Genomic DNA, 15,654 nt, shown 5'->3' with positions numbered 1-15,654 from the left:
AGCCCAGACTTCAATTTGCTTTTCAGAGTATTAGATCCCTAATCCCTTAATGCCCAGGGATTTAAAGTTTGGAGTAATCCCAGCCCAGCCAAACAGTAGGGGTGCCGGTGGGGAGTGTCTGCTGGCTGTTCATGAACCTCTGGTGTCCTGAGTCTCTCTCCACTGGACATGGCAGCGTCTCTAAGTTACAGACAGCAATGTGCTGCCCTGCATGTTTGAACCACTTCTGACATCTGCTAGGCATCCCGTCCCATGTGCCCTGTCCCTTCTTCGAGGTCAGTGAGTCACAATAGCCGGTGCTTATTCACAGCAATAATACCTAGGGAGTGCCTACGAAGCCCTTTAGTCCTGGTCCCTTGCTCCACACGGATCTCCTGGGAAGGCAACCGCTGAGTGGGTCGGTTCATGAGAACCTGCATTTGTTAAGTTCTGGACTGTGTAGGCATCATCCTGGGGTGAAGACAAGTGAGAGGCCCAGCCCTGAGAGGAGCTATGGCAGGGAGAGTACCTTCCACCTTGAGGCCACCCCAGACCTGGAGGAGCTGCAGGCCCTGGCTCTGCAAAAAGACCTTTGAGGTGGGTGAGACTGTCTCCCAAATGGGCAGCTCTTGAAAAGGACACATGACCAGTGTGTGTGCCTATTGCCTGCTCTGTGTCTCCATTGGTCCCTCTGTCTTCCTTTTCATATTTGTGCCCATAAAATATACTGATGGTGTGTGTGTGTGTGTGTGTTTGTGTGTGTGTGTGTGTGTTTTAAAAGCTGGCCTGAAGGAGCAGCCTGGCCCAGGATATGAGTGTGCCAATGGAGCTTTTGCAGGAAGCTGGGTGAGGCATGTAGATGAGGTTCTTATTTTTCTTATTTCCCATACAATTGTGTTTCTCACAGTAAATGACATGCCACATGTCATGCAAACTCCTTTGTTCATCTGAGATAGAATTAAATAGGATTTGCTCATTCAGAGCTCCCAGGATTAGAACACATGGACCCAGACAAATACTTTATTATACAAATATCTGTTTGGATAACTGACTGAATGAATGAATTCAAGCATTTGTTAACTCAAATATAATAAACATAAATTGGTGAATTAATAAAATATTGAGACTTCTAGCTTCTAATAATGATGAAGTAGCTGATATCAGACTAATCTTCCTGCCATAACAATTATAAACCTGGAAAAAAATATAAACAGTAGCCATTTGAAGACAATAAAGTTACCCCAAACAGGCAGAAACTAAAGAGGTTATGACTTTTAAAAGAAATGCTTATTCATCTATTGCTGGTAACGGTTGTCTAATATTCTGTGGCAAAACCAGTCCGTTGATTACCCAATCCCTATTCCCCACCTCCCTCTTTCCTTCTAACACGGCTCCAATTTAAGTAGCAACAACAACAAAAAGCCCTTAATTTTAGAAAATACATTCCTTTGATTCCAGGGAATTAATCATGACTGGTCTGAATCAGTAGTTTTCAACTGGGGTGTGATTTTTCTCCCCTCCCCTGAAGACATCTAGTGGTGTTTGGAGACATTTTTGATTGTTACAGCTGGACGGTATGCTACTGGCATCTAATGGGTAGACACCAGAGATGCTGCTCAACATTCTACAATGCCCGGGGCACCACCCTACAACAAAGAATGTTCTGGCTTCAAATGTTTACAGTGCCAAGACTGAGAAAGCCTGGGCTAAATCAGTCTTGGTTTCTTTTAAGACAATAAAGCAATATCATTTTCTTCAGCCTGTGATTGGCCTGTGGGTGGCCATATGATCTCAGTTCCTGCCAATGAGTTGTAAGTAGAAATTGCTAAGTGGGGCTTTCGGGAAAGATTTCTCATTCTTGATAAGGAGGAACAGACTCAGCTGGCATGTGACTTTGCCCTTTGTGCGTTCCTGTTATGCTTCCCTCAATGAGGATATGAGGAGTCAGGAGATGATTGGCCATTTTAGGACCATAAGGCAACAATCCTAGGGAAGGAAGATTCAGGAAAGAAAGAAAGAGCTAGAATGCCTGACTGCATTATTCCCGAGTTGCACCAGCTGGGACTACCTTTCTCTGTACTCACATGATCTAAATCCGTCTGAATCAGTCTCTGCCTGTTTAGGCCACTGTGACTGAGTTCTCTTTTTTCACAGCCGAAAGCATTCCTTACAGATACACCTGAAAGAGGCTGGATATCTCCAATCAGTACACATGCCTCTAGACCTGGGCCCACCCCAGCACTGGGGTCTCCACTTCTTTCACCCCTAAAGCCCCTTTGAAAATTCCAGGCTCACCACATTCCTGTACTCATGCTGTGGAAACCCAATACCGAGGGCTATTCCTAGGACAACTTTAAGCAATTGTCACTTGAAGCTCACTGCCCAGCTCTGTTTGGCCTGCCATTCCTTCTTATCAGTCCAGACACTGTCCCTAATTCTCCCTTGGCTCTTGAGGAAATGTCTGATGTTGCAGCAAAGGGCTCAGCACACATTCAAGAATGGAATCAAGTGCTTCTTGGGGTTTAGGGTCTAGGTGTACCCTATTTTAAGGTGGTAAGTCCATTTCCTCAGCATGCTTTTAACCACTAGGGAAGGATTCCCTGGCTGCAGCATGGCCCTTCCAGCTCATGCAGCAGTATATGACCCCAAGAAGGGACAGCCCAGGAATTCACCCCTCACTGCTTCTAATGATGCAGCTCACCCTTCAGTCTTCCTCTAAAAAGTTACTGTTGCTACACCCATAAGGGCATGGCCTTAGGTACACAACACCTGGTCAATGGACAATCATCCTGTCCTCTTATTCATGACCTTTGTTAGCCTCTCTTTTCTCCTGTTTGACCCAAACTAATCACAATAGGGAGAATTCTGGGGCTACTTGCCAGCCCCTTACCGTCTGCCGTTGACCCCCACCTCAAGAGACTTGCCAGCGTGTGTTTGATTTTTGCTGAGAACTCCTCAGCGTATTCCATTATGCTGAGGATAAATTAAAGGATAATTCTATTATTTTCCCTTTCCACTCCCTGGGGGCTAAGGGTGAGGTTGGGTATTGCCTGGGAGTGGCATGAAAAAACCTTCTGGGGCATTGGAAATGTTCTATGTCTTCCTCTGGTTGATGACTACATTGAATGTATATATGTAAACATTCATTGAGCTGTGCACTTAAAATCTGCACTTTATTGTATAGCTCAATAAAAATGTTAATATATTTTTAAAATTTAAAACGCATAATAAAAAGGAGGCCCACTCAGTCTTCAGCAGTCTCAAGATACACAGAAGTTGGCCATGGCTAGAGCCTATCAGCGCTGAAAGGCCCGGGTTCCAGCTGCCTGTTGCCTGGAGCCAGGCCAGAGGACCCAGTGCTATGGTCTTCCTTTAGGGATGGGGAGGATGTGAGTCAATGGACAGCTACAGCTCTGCCTGCTGTGGACAGCTGGGGTACTGCCTGTGTGTAAAGCATCGCCCAAACTAACTCAGCTCAATGGAGGGCCTCCACAGGAATAACTACTGACATATGGGTTAAGTTGTGGGGAGGGTCTCTCTGCCCCAAGCAGACAGCAGGACAAGGAGAAGCAGCACATTCCAGGAAGGATAGGGTGCACTGCTCCTGATCCCTTGGGAAGGAAACTAAGAGCACAGAGCGAGCAGGTAGTCAGAAAATGAACACTGGGCAGCTGCCTTCCAGGGCTGGCAAGCCAGCTCGCCCATACCCACGGTCCTGAGCTTGGACACAGCTGGCTCTTCCCTAGGCTGCAGAGAAGCAGGAGTGACAGGGAGAATTAGAAGTGACACCATCAGGAGTGGAAAGGACTAGTAAGGAAATTAAGATATTCCCCCTAAAGGGAAGTCTGTCAATGGAGTGCCTTTCTTGAAACAAGGAGGCCAGGAAATTTGACCTCTGTTTTAGATCTGCTCTTTCTGGGAAAGGACTCTTGAGCAAGGATGGAATTCCTGCAGGATAGTTTTATTTATTGTGAGAGAGTTTTGAGTGGGTCCCAGCTGGGATTTAGACATTACTTAAAGATTTCTTGGTAATCCTCCAAGTGCCCATTTGCAGGACTAAAGACTCTGTCAGGGCAGACCTGCTCAGGAAAGAGGGGGCTGGGACACAGTCCTAATCCAGTAACAAACTCTGGAGAGGGAGGAGCAGTTCAATCACATTGTGATGTTTCAGGCTCAAATTTGTCCCTGGTCCAGTCCCCAGGGAACTCATATTCCAGGTCCCAGGGTGGTGGGTGGGGACTGAGTATAAGAACAACAGTAGCCACAGATGAGAAAAGTCCTCCCTTTTTTTTTCACTAGTTTCTCTAAGAAACTAGGGTATACATTGCAGGGTGATATGATTAGGCTGTGTGTCCCCACCCAAATTTCATTTTGAGGGAGGGACTGTTGGGAGGTGACTGATCATAGGGGCAGTTTCCCCCATGCTATTCTCCTGATAGTGAGTGAGTCCTCATGACATCTGGTGGTTTCATACATGTCTGGCAGTTCCTCCTTCACATACTCTCTCTTTCACCTCCCACCATGTAAGACGTGCCTGCTTGCCCTTCTGCCACGATTGTAAATTTCCTGAGGCCTCCCTAGCCATGCAGAACTGTGAGTCAATTAAACCTCTTTTCTTCATAAATTACCCAGTCTCGAGCAGTTCTTTATAGCAATGTGAAAACAGACTAATACACAGGGCATACATGAATGATTGAGATGCCAAAGAGTGAGGAGAGACTCATTTTTCTTATTTCTACATTGGGTCCAGAGGGCTCATGCTCCTTAAGCCCCCTGAGGCTCCCCAGATCAGTGGCAGAGATGGCAGTGTCTGCCCAAAGGCAGGACGCCATGGAGGGGCAGCAAGTGGAGATAGCTCAGCTGAGGACTCTGGGGGCTGTGGGTTCCCAGGCCCCTTCTCCCAGTTGTAAGAGGCAGCACTGAATATGTCAGCCTATGTCAATGACAGGGGCTGCCCCAAGGGAGGAAGAAAAGAAGAGAGATGATTTCCCTGCTTGGAAGATCACTGGGCTCACTCTTAGCTACTTTTAGGCACTCCCAGAGAGACTAAAAAATTATTTCAATGGACTCAGCAAGAAGCTTAAGTTCTTATTTGTTTATTTATTGATTGATTTGTATTAAACTTTAAGTTCTAGGGTACTTGTGCACAACATGCAGGTTTGTTTCATAGGTATACATGTGCCGTGTTGGTTTGCTGCACCCATCAACTCGTCATTTACATTAGGTATTTTTCCTGACACTATCCCTCCCCCAACCCCCACCCCACAACAGGCTCTGGTGTGTGATATTCCCCACCCTGTGTCCAAGTGTTCTCATTGTTCAGTTCCCACATTGTTTGGTTCCATATGAAATTTAAAGTACTTTTTTCTAATTCTGTGAAGAAAGTCATTGGTAGCTTGATGGGGATGGCATTGATCTATAAATTAACTTGGGCTGTGTGGCCATTTTCACTATATTGATTCTTCCTATCCATGGGCACGAAACATTCTTCCATTTGTTTGTGTCCTCTTTTATTTCATTAGTTTTCTGTCCTTGTGATAGTTTGCTCAGAATGATGTCCATGTCACTACAAAGGACATGAACTCATTCTGTTTCATGGCTGCATAGTATTCCATGGTGTGTATGTGCCACATTTTCTTAATCCAGTTTGTCACTGATGGACATTTGGGTTGATTCCAAGTCTTTGCTATTGCGAATAGTGCCACAATAAACATATGTGTGCATGAGTCTTTATAGCAGCATGACTTATAATCCTTTGGGTATATCCCCAGTAATGGAATGGCTGGGTTGAATGGTATTTCTAGTTCTAGATCCTTGAGGAATCACCATATGGTCTTCCACAATGGTTGAACTAATTTACACTCCCACCAACAGTGTAAAAGCATTCCTATTTCTCCACGTCCTCTTCAGCACCTGTTGTTTCCTGATTTTTTAATGATCGCCATTCTAACTGGTATGAGATGGTATCTCATTGTGGTTTTCATTTGCATTCCTCTGATGACCAGCGATGATGAGCATTTTTTCATGTATCTGTTGGGTGCATAAATGTCTTCTTTTGAGAAGTGTCTCTTCATATCCTTTGCCCACTTTTCAATGGGGTTGTCTTTTTCTTGTAAATTTGTTTAAGTTTTTTGTAGATTCTGGAAATTAGCCCTTTGTCAGATAGGTAGATTGCAAAAATTTTCTCCCATTCTGTAGGTTGCTGGTTACTTCTGATGGTAGTTTCTTTTGCTGTGCAGAAGCTCTTTAGTTTCATTAGATCCCGTTTGTCTATATGGGCTTTTGTTGCCATTGCTTTTTGCATTTTAGTCATGAAGTCCTTGCCCATGCCTATGTCCTGACTGGTATTGTCTACATTTTCTTCTAGGGTTTTTATAGTTTTAGGTCTAACATTTAAGTCTTTAATCCATCTTGAATTAATTTTTGTATATGGTGTAAGGAAGGGATTCAGTTTCAGTTTTCTACATATGGCCAGCCAGTTTCCCCAGCACCATTTGTTAAATAGGGAATTCTTTCCCCATTTATTGTTTTTGTCAGGTTTATCAAAGATCAGATGGTTGTAGATGTGTGGTGTTATTTCTGAGGCCTCTGTTCTGTTTCATTGGTCTATGTATCTGTTTTGGTACCAGTACCATGCTGTTTTGGTGACTGTAGCCTTGCAGTATAGTTTGAAGTCAGGTAGCGTGATGCCTCCAGCTTTGTTCTTTTTGCTTAGGATTGTCTTGGCAATACAGGCTCTTTTTTGGTTCCATATGAAATTTAAAGTAATTTTTTCTAATTCTGTGAAGAAAGTCATTGGTAGCTTGATGGGGATGGCATTTAATCTATAAATTAACTTGGGCAGTGTGGCCATTTTCATGATATTGATTCTTCCTATCCATGGGCATAGAATGTTCTTCCATTTGTTTGTGTCCTCTTTTATTTCATTGAGCAGTAGTTTGTAGTTCTCCTTGAAGAGGTCCTTCACATCCCTTGTAAGTTGGATTCCTAGGTATTTTATTCTCTTTGTAGCCATTGTAAATGGGAGTTCACTCATGATTTGGCCCTCTGTTTGTCTGTTACTAGTGTATAAGAATGTTTGTGCTTTTTTTCACATTGATTTTGTATCCTGAGACTTTGCTGAAGTTGCTTATCAGCTTAAGGAGATTTGAGGCTGAGATGATGGGGTTTTCTAAATATACAATCATGTCATCTGTAAACAAGGATGGTTTGACTTTCTCTTTTCCTAATTGAATACCTTTTATTTCTTTCTCTTGTCTGATTGCCCTGGCCAGAACTTCCAACACTACATTGAATAGGAGTGGTGAGAGAGGGCATCCCTGTCTTGTGCCAGTTTTCAAAGGGAACGCTTCCAGTTTTTGCCCATTCAGTATGATATTGGCTGTGGGTTTGTCATAAATAGCTCTTATTATTTTGAGATGTGTTTCATCAATACCTAGTTTATTGAGAGTTTTTAGCATGAAGGGCTGTTCAATTTTGTCCAAGGCCTTTTCTGCTTCTATTGAGATAATCATGTGGTTTTTGTCTTTGGTTCTGTTTATGTGATGGATTTTGTTTATTGATTTGCATATGTTGAACCAGCCTTGCCTCCCAGGGATGAAGCCAATTTGATCTTGGTGGATAAACTTTTTGATGTGCTGCTGGATTTGGTTTGCCAGTCTTTTATTGAGGATTTTCACCATTGATGTTCATCAGGGATATTGGTCTAAAATTCTCTTTTTTTGTTGTGTCTCTGCCAGGCTTTGGTATCAGGATGATGCTGGCCTCATAAAATGAGTTAGGGAGGATTCCCTCCTTTTCTATTGATTGGAATAGTTTCAGAAGGAGTGGTACCAGCTCCTCTTTGTACCTCTGGTAGAATTTGGCTGTGAATCCATCTGGTCCTGAACTTTTTTTGGTTGGTAGGCTATTAATTATTGCCTCAATTTCAGAGCCTGTTACTGGTCTACTTGGTGATTCAACTTCTTTCTTCTTTAGTCTTGGGAGTGTACGTGTCCAGGAATTTATCCATTTCTTCTAGATTTTCTAGTTTATTTGTGTAGAGGTGTTTATAGTATTCTCTGATGGTAGTGTGTATTTCTGTGGGATTGGTGGTGATATCCCCTTTATCATTTTTTATTGCATCTATTTGATTCTTCTTTTTTTTCTTCTTTATTAGTCTTGCTAGTGGTCTATCAATTTTGTTGATCTTTTCAAAAAACCACTTCCTGGATTCATTGATTTTTTGAAGGGTTTCTTGTGTCTTTATCTCCTTCAGTTCTACTCTGATCTTAGTTAATTCTTGCCTTCTGCTAGCTTTTGAATGTGTTTGCTGTTGCTTCTCTAGTTCTTTTAATTGTGATGTTAGGGTATTGATTTTAGATCTTTCCTGCTTTCTCTTGTGAGCATTTAGTGCTATAAATTTCCCTCTACACACTGCTTTAAGTGTGTCCCAGAGATTCTGGGACATTGTGTCTTTGTTCTCATTGGTTTCAAAGAACATCTTTATTTCTACCTTCATTTCGTTATGTACCCAGTAGTCATTCAGGAGCAGGTTTTTCAGTTTCCATGTAGTTGTGCAGTTTTGAGTGGGTTTCCTAATCTTGAGTTGTAATTTGATTGTATTGTGGTCTGAGAGACAGTTTGTTGTAATTTCTGTTCTTTTACATTTGCTGAGGAGTGCTTTACTTCCAACTATGTGGTTAATTTTGGAATAAGTATGATGTGGTGCCGAGAAGAATGTATATTCTGTTGATTTGGGGTGGAGAGTTCTATAGATGTCTATTAGGTCTGCTTGGTGCAGAGCTGAGTTCAAGTTCTGGATATTCTTGTTAACCTGCTGTCTCATTGATCTGTCTAATATTGACAGTGGGGTGTTAAAGTCTCCCATTATTATTGTGTGGGAGTCTAAGTCTCTTTTTAGGTCTCTCAGGACTTGCTTTATGAATCTGGGTGCTCCTGTATTGGGTGCATATATATTTAGGATAGTTAGCTCTTCTTGTTGAATTGATCCCTTTACCATTACGTAATGGCCTTCTTTGTCCCTTTTGATCTTTGTTGGTTTGAAGTCTGTTTTATCAGAGACTAGGATTGCAACCCCTGCTTTTTTTTTTTTTTTTTCTTTCCATTTGCTTGGTAGATCTTCCTCCATCCTTTTCTTTTGAGCCTATGTGTGTCTCTGCACATGAGATGGGTCTCCTGAATACAGCACACTGATGGGTCTTGACTCTTTATCCAATTTGCTAGTCTGTGTCTTTTAATTGGGGGCATTTAGCTCATTTACATTTAAGGTTAATATTGTTATATATGAATTTGATCCTGTCATTATGATGTTAGCTGGTTATTTTGTCCATTAGTTGATGCAGTTTCTTCCTAGCATCAATGGTCTTTACAGCTTGGCATATCTTTGCAATGACTGGTACTGGTTGTTCCTTTCCATGCTTAGTGCTTCCTTCAGGATCTCTTGTAAGGTAGGCCTGGTGGTGACACAATCTCTCAGCATTTGCTTGTCTGTAAGTGATTTTATTTCTCCTTCACTTACGAAGCTTAGTTTGGCTGGATATGAAATTCTGAGTTGAAAATTCTTTTCTTCAAGAATGTTGAATATTGGCCCCCACTTTCTTCTGACTTTAGAGTTTCTGCCAAGAAATCCGCTGTTAGTCTGATGGGCTTCCCTTTGTGGGTAACAAGACCTTTCTCTCTGGCTGCCCTTAGCATTTTTTCCTTCATTTCAACCTTCGTGAATCTGACAATTATATGTCTTGGGGTTGCTCTTCTTGAGGAGTATCTTTGTGGTGGTCTCTGTATTTCCTGAATTTGAATGTTGGCCTGCCTTGCTAGGTTGGGGAAGTTCTCCTGGATAATATCCTGAAGAGTGTTTTCCAGCTTGGTTCCATTCTCCCCATCACTTTCAGGTACACCATTCAAGGGGTAGGCAGAGGAGAAAGGATGATCCTTGATCATCCTTCTGAACCCCAGCCCCTTAAGTTCTCCCTGTTTTCCTGCTGGATCTTCCTGTTATGAAGAAACCTTGTTCATTGGGTTAACTTATATTAAGATGTAAGTGACTGGCAGCAGCCTAATGTTAAGTGGTTATTGACTATCTGGACTAGAAAGCGGCTCTTCAAGTCTTGTCTAGTAGTTTTCCCAACTGGTTGCCACTGCTCCCCTACCACGTCCCTAGCAGGAGTGCCAGCCACTGAGATGTTCCTTTTCTAGAGTGATCTATAACTATTAGAGTTTTGCCTTCCAACCTCTGGGCAGCTTGCAGAAGAGGAAACTGGAGATCCTAAAGCAATGAGACTCTAATGATGGGATGCTGGACACTGTGTTGCTTGGGCAGGAGGCAATGAGGCTTTGGGTCAAGCGAGGATATCTACCCACTGTCAAATTCCGCTGATGAGATGACTGAACTTAACCTCCCGATAAAGCTAAGTTAGCTCCCCATTCTCAACAAGCCCCGCTGTCAGGAAATCATCTCTGCAACCAGAGGTGAATACATCCTAGGCCCCATTGTTTTTATATCCAGTAGCAAATAAATAGAACAAACCCAACAACTGTTATTAGAATTTGTCAATTACCTAAAATTCATACTGTGCCTTTTGACTCACCCATGGTCTTGGTCTTGGTTGCTAACACACCTTCTTTTTGCTGCCGGGCAAAGTAGGTGGGGTCATCTCTGCACACGTCCTTAGTGGGCATTTTATACTGTGCTAAGTTCTTGACCCGACTGAGTAAAACAGTGTGGGTCAGGCCACGAGTAGATGGGTAATGCTTAAAAGCCTGGAAGGGGTGACACATCAAAATGATGAGACAACATTTGCGGGTGGCACAGCAGACAGGACAAAAAGGATCTGAGACCCTGGCCCATGAGTAAGTGGAGGCAGTGCATGGGGTGACCATGAATAATTGACCAGAATAGCTCTGAACCATGAAGTCTCTAACAGCAATATCCTCTCTGGCCACAAGGTGATGACATTACTCCAGAAAAATCTGCCCGTGCATTCAGGTGACTTTTCCTGTCCATTCCTTTCACCCTTTTAAACTTAATAATTCATTCGGTCTTTAATGCTTTCTCATCTCTAATGAAAATATAGAATGCTTTAACTTTTTTGTTGCATTATATTATGTTTTTGCTTGTTAAATCAGATGGGATACTTTCAGCTTTTCTCTTAAAAAAAAATTGATAAGTTGCCTTATTTTTATGTGACCTGAAGTGTATCGTTTTTTACCCCCCGGAGAGTCAGCACCTCCTGCCATGGATATCAGTGTCGGCCAAGTGTGCTGTGCAGGCTACTTAAGCAAATGATAGCAGATTTCAATGACTTGCCCAGAACCACCTGCTGGTTTTTAACTTAGTGGACTATTTTTGTCATTTAAGAAGCTGAGGGGAAGAGAACTTCAGCAGTCCTGGGCTTATTTTCGACTGACGAGAATATGTGTGGATATGTTTAGGGGGTAGGCAGAAGAGAAAGAAGGTAGGAGAATGTGAATATTCTATCAATTCACTCTGGTATTTGCATTCAACAATTTATATTCACTAACATGTAGCTCAAACCCTTCTGGAATTCATCAAAATGAGATCACCGCATAGAACTGTTATTTGATTAAATTATGACTTGACTTGAATGAGCCATCAACTGCACCTGGAGTGCTTGGTATGATGGTAGGATTTCATGGGCCTTAAGAACAAGCTTGACCCAAGTCTCTCTGTGTGCACAGCCTTGTCCTAGGAGGTTGGATGCAGAGTTGGAAAACACCAAACTAAAAGGGAACCACAGTGAACCGGCCTCACTTACCTGCTTGTCCAGGGCCTTGCTAATGTCATCCAAACTTGGGAAGACTACTTGGTCCATCTTGGCCAGAACACAGGCTATCTTGTTAAATAGGTTAGCCGCCAACAGGGCCTTAAAGCAGCACAGCAGAAACACGTCATTCCTGCAGTCACAATATTAATGGACATCCACTCTCTATCAGTGTGGCACGACTGCTCTTCTGACTGTGATGTACAGCACCCAGCAGAGTGCCACTCTGGGCACCAGAAAAATGCCAGCATCAGGACTGCTGACACGTGCAGAGCCCTGCTACTCCCGGGGCTTTTGGCACTGTCCTGTGATGTGGGTGAGGAAAGGAATCTCTCAGGGCATTCTGCACACAGTGAATGGACAGGTGGGATGGGAGGGATAGGCAGTTAGATCTAATAATAAGGCTGACTTGCAGGTCCTGTTCTGCCACTTAGCAACCATCATGGTCCTCAGCGGGCTCCACAATCCTCTGTTTTTTCATCTGAAAGCAGAAATAATGATAGCCCCTCTCTCACAGGGGTACTGTGAAGATGACAGGAGAAACTAACTGCTTGTGAGAGCTGGTGAGGGCACTGTGAAAATTACGGAGTGCTCTCTGAACGTACGAGGTTGTCAGGAACCTTGGGCCAGGCCCTCTAGACTCAGATTCTAGCCCTGGGTCTGCCACTGACTCCATGAGTCCCTGGGCCTTTCATCTGGCCTCTCACAGCCTGGAGTAGAGCGGGGTTCTCCAGCTGTGTCTGACTGAGCCTAAAGTTCACCTGCCAGAGTAGTTCTGGCTTCTTTTCCAGCCAGAGTAGTTCTGGCTTCTTCTGTTCCATATCATAGACTACCATGGAATATTTTTGTTTGAAGAAAAGTCTCTATGGCATAGAGCAGAGTTAAAAATCGCTTGCCTGTGTAGACTGTGTGTCCTCTAGCAGGATTCGGGGGACATTACCTTGAGGAAATCAGGAGTGGGTTAGGTGACCAGTGAGGAAAGTGGTCAGGGAAGGGAGCACAGCAGATACAGGCTGGAGCAGAGAGAAAGCCTGTGCCTGAGATGCCCGTCCTGAGATGTCCAGAGTGACGGAGGGGATGTCGTGGATGTGAGTAGGGGTGGGGCCAGATGGGAGAGGGCGGGGCCAGATGGGACAGGGCCTTGCCAGACAGAACAAGGAGTGTGTGCTTCTACTTCAGTTAACTCTTCAGAATCCTGCCAGGTAGAAATGGTACCTATTGGTGCTGATTTGCAGATGGGGAAACTGAGACACACAAAGGCTGAGTGATGTCCCTGGGGTTATAGTGCTTTTCTATCAGAGAGCCAGGCCAAGCACACAGGTGGAGCCTTCTCAATATTGTGTCTTTCTGCTAGGTCTTACCATCGAAAGTGATGGGCAAGCTGCAGTCAGATTTCTAAAAATGAAAATACATCATTCTTTTTCTTAGGAAATTTAAATAAAATTAAAATTAAAATAAATTAAATAAATTAAAATAAAATAATTAAATAAATTAAAATTAAAATAAGGAGTCAAGACAAAATAACTTCTACAGCACATACCAGTTACAAGACGCGGAGGCTTCTGAGATCAGAGACCTTCAGTGGCCATGTGAAGTCAACACCTCACAGGAACATAGGGGATGTAGGATCCCTATAGACCAGCTGGAATTCCCCTTACATTTTTTGGCTCAAAAAGAAGTCACTGCAACTGCAGGAAAGCTGTGCAGGTAAGCTGTTCCCTTACCTAATAATGTGCATGTCCATCAAGGACCTAAACCTAGAGAAGGCAAATGTCCTCTTTTCTCTGGAAAAGCACAAGGCTACATTTTGGACCAGACATGGCTTTCTTTCACATTGTAATGAATGAGTTTCTCATCTTACATTCTTGTAGTCTAGGATTCCGTCCCACTCACTGAAAACATTGTTGTCTCGGATGCTGACCATACCTTGAAAGGCACTGACGTGGATAATTTGAGTCCCAACAGATCTGTTAAGAGGATGGTTGTCACGGATGTTCTGGAGAAAACCAAGCAACAATGAGAAAAGTTGAAAGTTCAGAGTTCCTACTTTGCCCATGCCTTGCAGGTTTTAGAGGTACCCACAGGAAATTTGAGGAGGTTGCCCTTAATTATCACTTTTTTAAATGCTTCTGCTAAAGGAGGACTAGACAGGTTGAACTCTCTCCATCCTTACTCACTATCATGGCCAGGGATGGGGTTAGGAAGAAGACCACAAGGATAGAAGATGCAAACTGAAATGGAAACAAATATCAGGGCATTTTTGCCTTAGCTTCGGGTGAACTCACAGTCCAGAGCCCCAAGCCCTGCTGGGGCTGGACCCTTCTTTAACTGATCTCTAACTCCCGTCATCTTTCATGGCGTGGGGGACCCAGTGTATCAGGAGACTGTCACTCAGTATGGTTGATATGCTGGCTACTTAGGAGACAAAGCTTTATATAGTTCAATCAAGGATACCTTCTGCTTCACTCTACATGTATTGCTAATCACTGGGCTAAATGTTAGGCAGCCTGCCCAGCCACTTGATGCGCACCGGGGGAAGGACCATCTCAGGCCAAATCGTAAAATAAGTGATGAGAACTCAGTTTCTCAGTCTTCTATTTCTGCACCTTCCCCTCTCTTTCCAACCATTTGAGACTCCCTCTCTGCCCTCTCTGGAAACTGATATCCTCCTGATTTCCTTTCCTCTAGATTCTCCACTTTGCCTGAGAATAAAAGACCATGAACCACTTATTTGCACTTTATTTTGAAATAGATTATGCTAATTAAGTGTGACTAATTATTGGAATATTTGCAGTTAATAATTTCTTCTCAGTGTGACCTACCTTGCTTGTTGAGGGAATTTTAATCATCAGAGAGTAAGTCAGAGAGAATTGGTGGGAGCAGAAAGAGGACAAGGTGAGAAAATGCACAATGAATGTTTCCCTACATTCCATCCTCATCCTCATCTGGTCTACTGAAGGCTCAGGAACTCCCCTTCTCCCCCACCCCACAATATCCCACACACCATCCCACATGTAACGAAAGCAAACAAAGGCGAGATACATATACAAAAGAAAAGAAAACAGCTACTCTATGAATAATCATCATGATACTGCAAGGCTAATAGAGGAAATATATGAGCTGCAAATAGCAACACTATGTTATGAAACTATTAGGGTTGGTATATATTAAATATGTCTGAAACTTTCCTTCACTGGAAATTTGTAAATAAGACAAGTCTAGGAAGAGAGGACCCTAAAATATGAATATCTACGTAATCCCCAAGGATTCTGGACCTTTAAGATCTTAGTTATTACCTCCTTTGGGAGAGACTCTTTGTTCAGACGTTCCAAAACAGAGAGGCTATGTTTTTTCGAATTAATGTTTGAAAATTCTAAATTCTACTTGAGTTTAATTTGAAGAGTCCATGGGGAAAAAAGAACTTCTCCCTGGCTATTTTGGTTCTGAGAACATAATCACCTACATTTGAAATTAGAAAATATACTTACAAGGTGTTTCATAGTGTCTCATGCCCCACGCAACAGCATGCATAGGAGAATTTTCCATGTCCCATTTATTTTCTAAATCTGGTTTATATAGTCCTATGCCTTTCAACTATTGCCATGATAAGGGGTTCTGGGTAGTTTCCTGTGATCTGGATACCATTTAGGGAGGAAAAAAGGCAAGTTTATGTAATCACAGTTATTGCTTTTCTTTACATCTGAGTGTTTCTCTTTGCTCTGATACCAACGTAAACATTGGTTCCAAGGTAAACATGGCATATGAGCAAGTCTTTGTGGGCTGGTATGCCCATGACCTTAGCAACTAAGGTGAACATTGCAAACATTGATCTCACAAAATGGTTCTGATATAAAAATCAATGAGCTCACTGTTTCTACTTCTCAATTCCCTA

The 15,654-nt window shown here is 42.9% G+C and overlaps 1 protein-coding gene across 1 annotated transcript; it reads right to left on the bottom strand.

Moving 5' to 3' along the window:
* Window positions 1-3,603: 3,603 nt before the first annotated feature.
* LOC140713394 (gastrokine-3-like) lies at window positions 3,604-15,262 on the bottom strand. The gene is made up of 6 exons (XM_073023326.1): window positions 15,251-15,262; window positions 13,940-13,993; window positions 13,624-13,758; window positions 11,757-11,864; window positions 10,552-10,740; window positions 3,604-3,726 (listed from the first exon to the last, which is right to left on the bottom strand). Exons 1-6 carry the CDS (start codon window positions 15,260-15,262, stop codon window positions 3,604-3,606), a joined length of 621 nt encoding a protein of 206 aa, XP_072879427.1.
* Between the last annotated feature and the right edge of the window lie 392 nt (window positions 15,263-15,654).

Source organism: Chlorocebus sabaeus, chromosome 14, assembly GCF_047675955.1.
Source record: "Chlorocebus sabaeus isolate Y175 chromosome 14, mChlSab1.0.hap1, whole genome shotgun sequence".
Classification (NCBI taxonomy): domain Eukaryota; kingdom Metazoa; phylum Chordata; class Mammalia; order Primates; family Cercopithecidae; genus Chlorocebus; species Chlorocebus sabaeus.
Note: the sequence above shows the minus strand (reverse complement) of the source record. Positions and strands in the feature narration are given on the sequence as shown.

Coding starts and splice junctions, on each gene's coding strand:
- LOC140713394 (XM_073023326.1), bottom strand. Junction 11,865..13,623: donor GAATCCTAGACTACAAGAAT/GTAAGATGAGAA, acceptor TGCTGCTTTAAG/GCCCTGTTGGCGGCTAACCT. Junction 3,727..10,551: donor TGGGTGAGTCAAAAGGCACA/GTATGAATTTTA, acceptor GCTTCTCTGCAG/CCTAGGGAAGAGCCAGCTGT.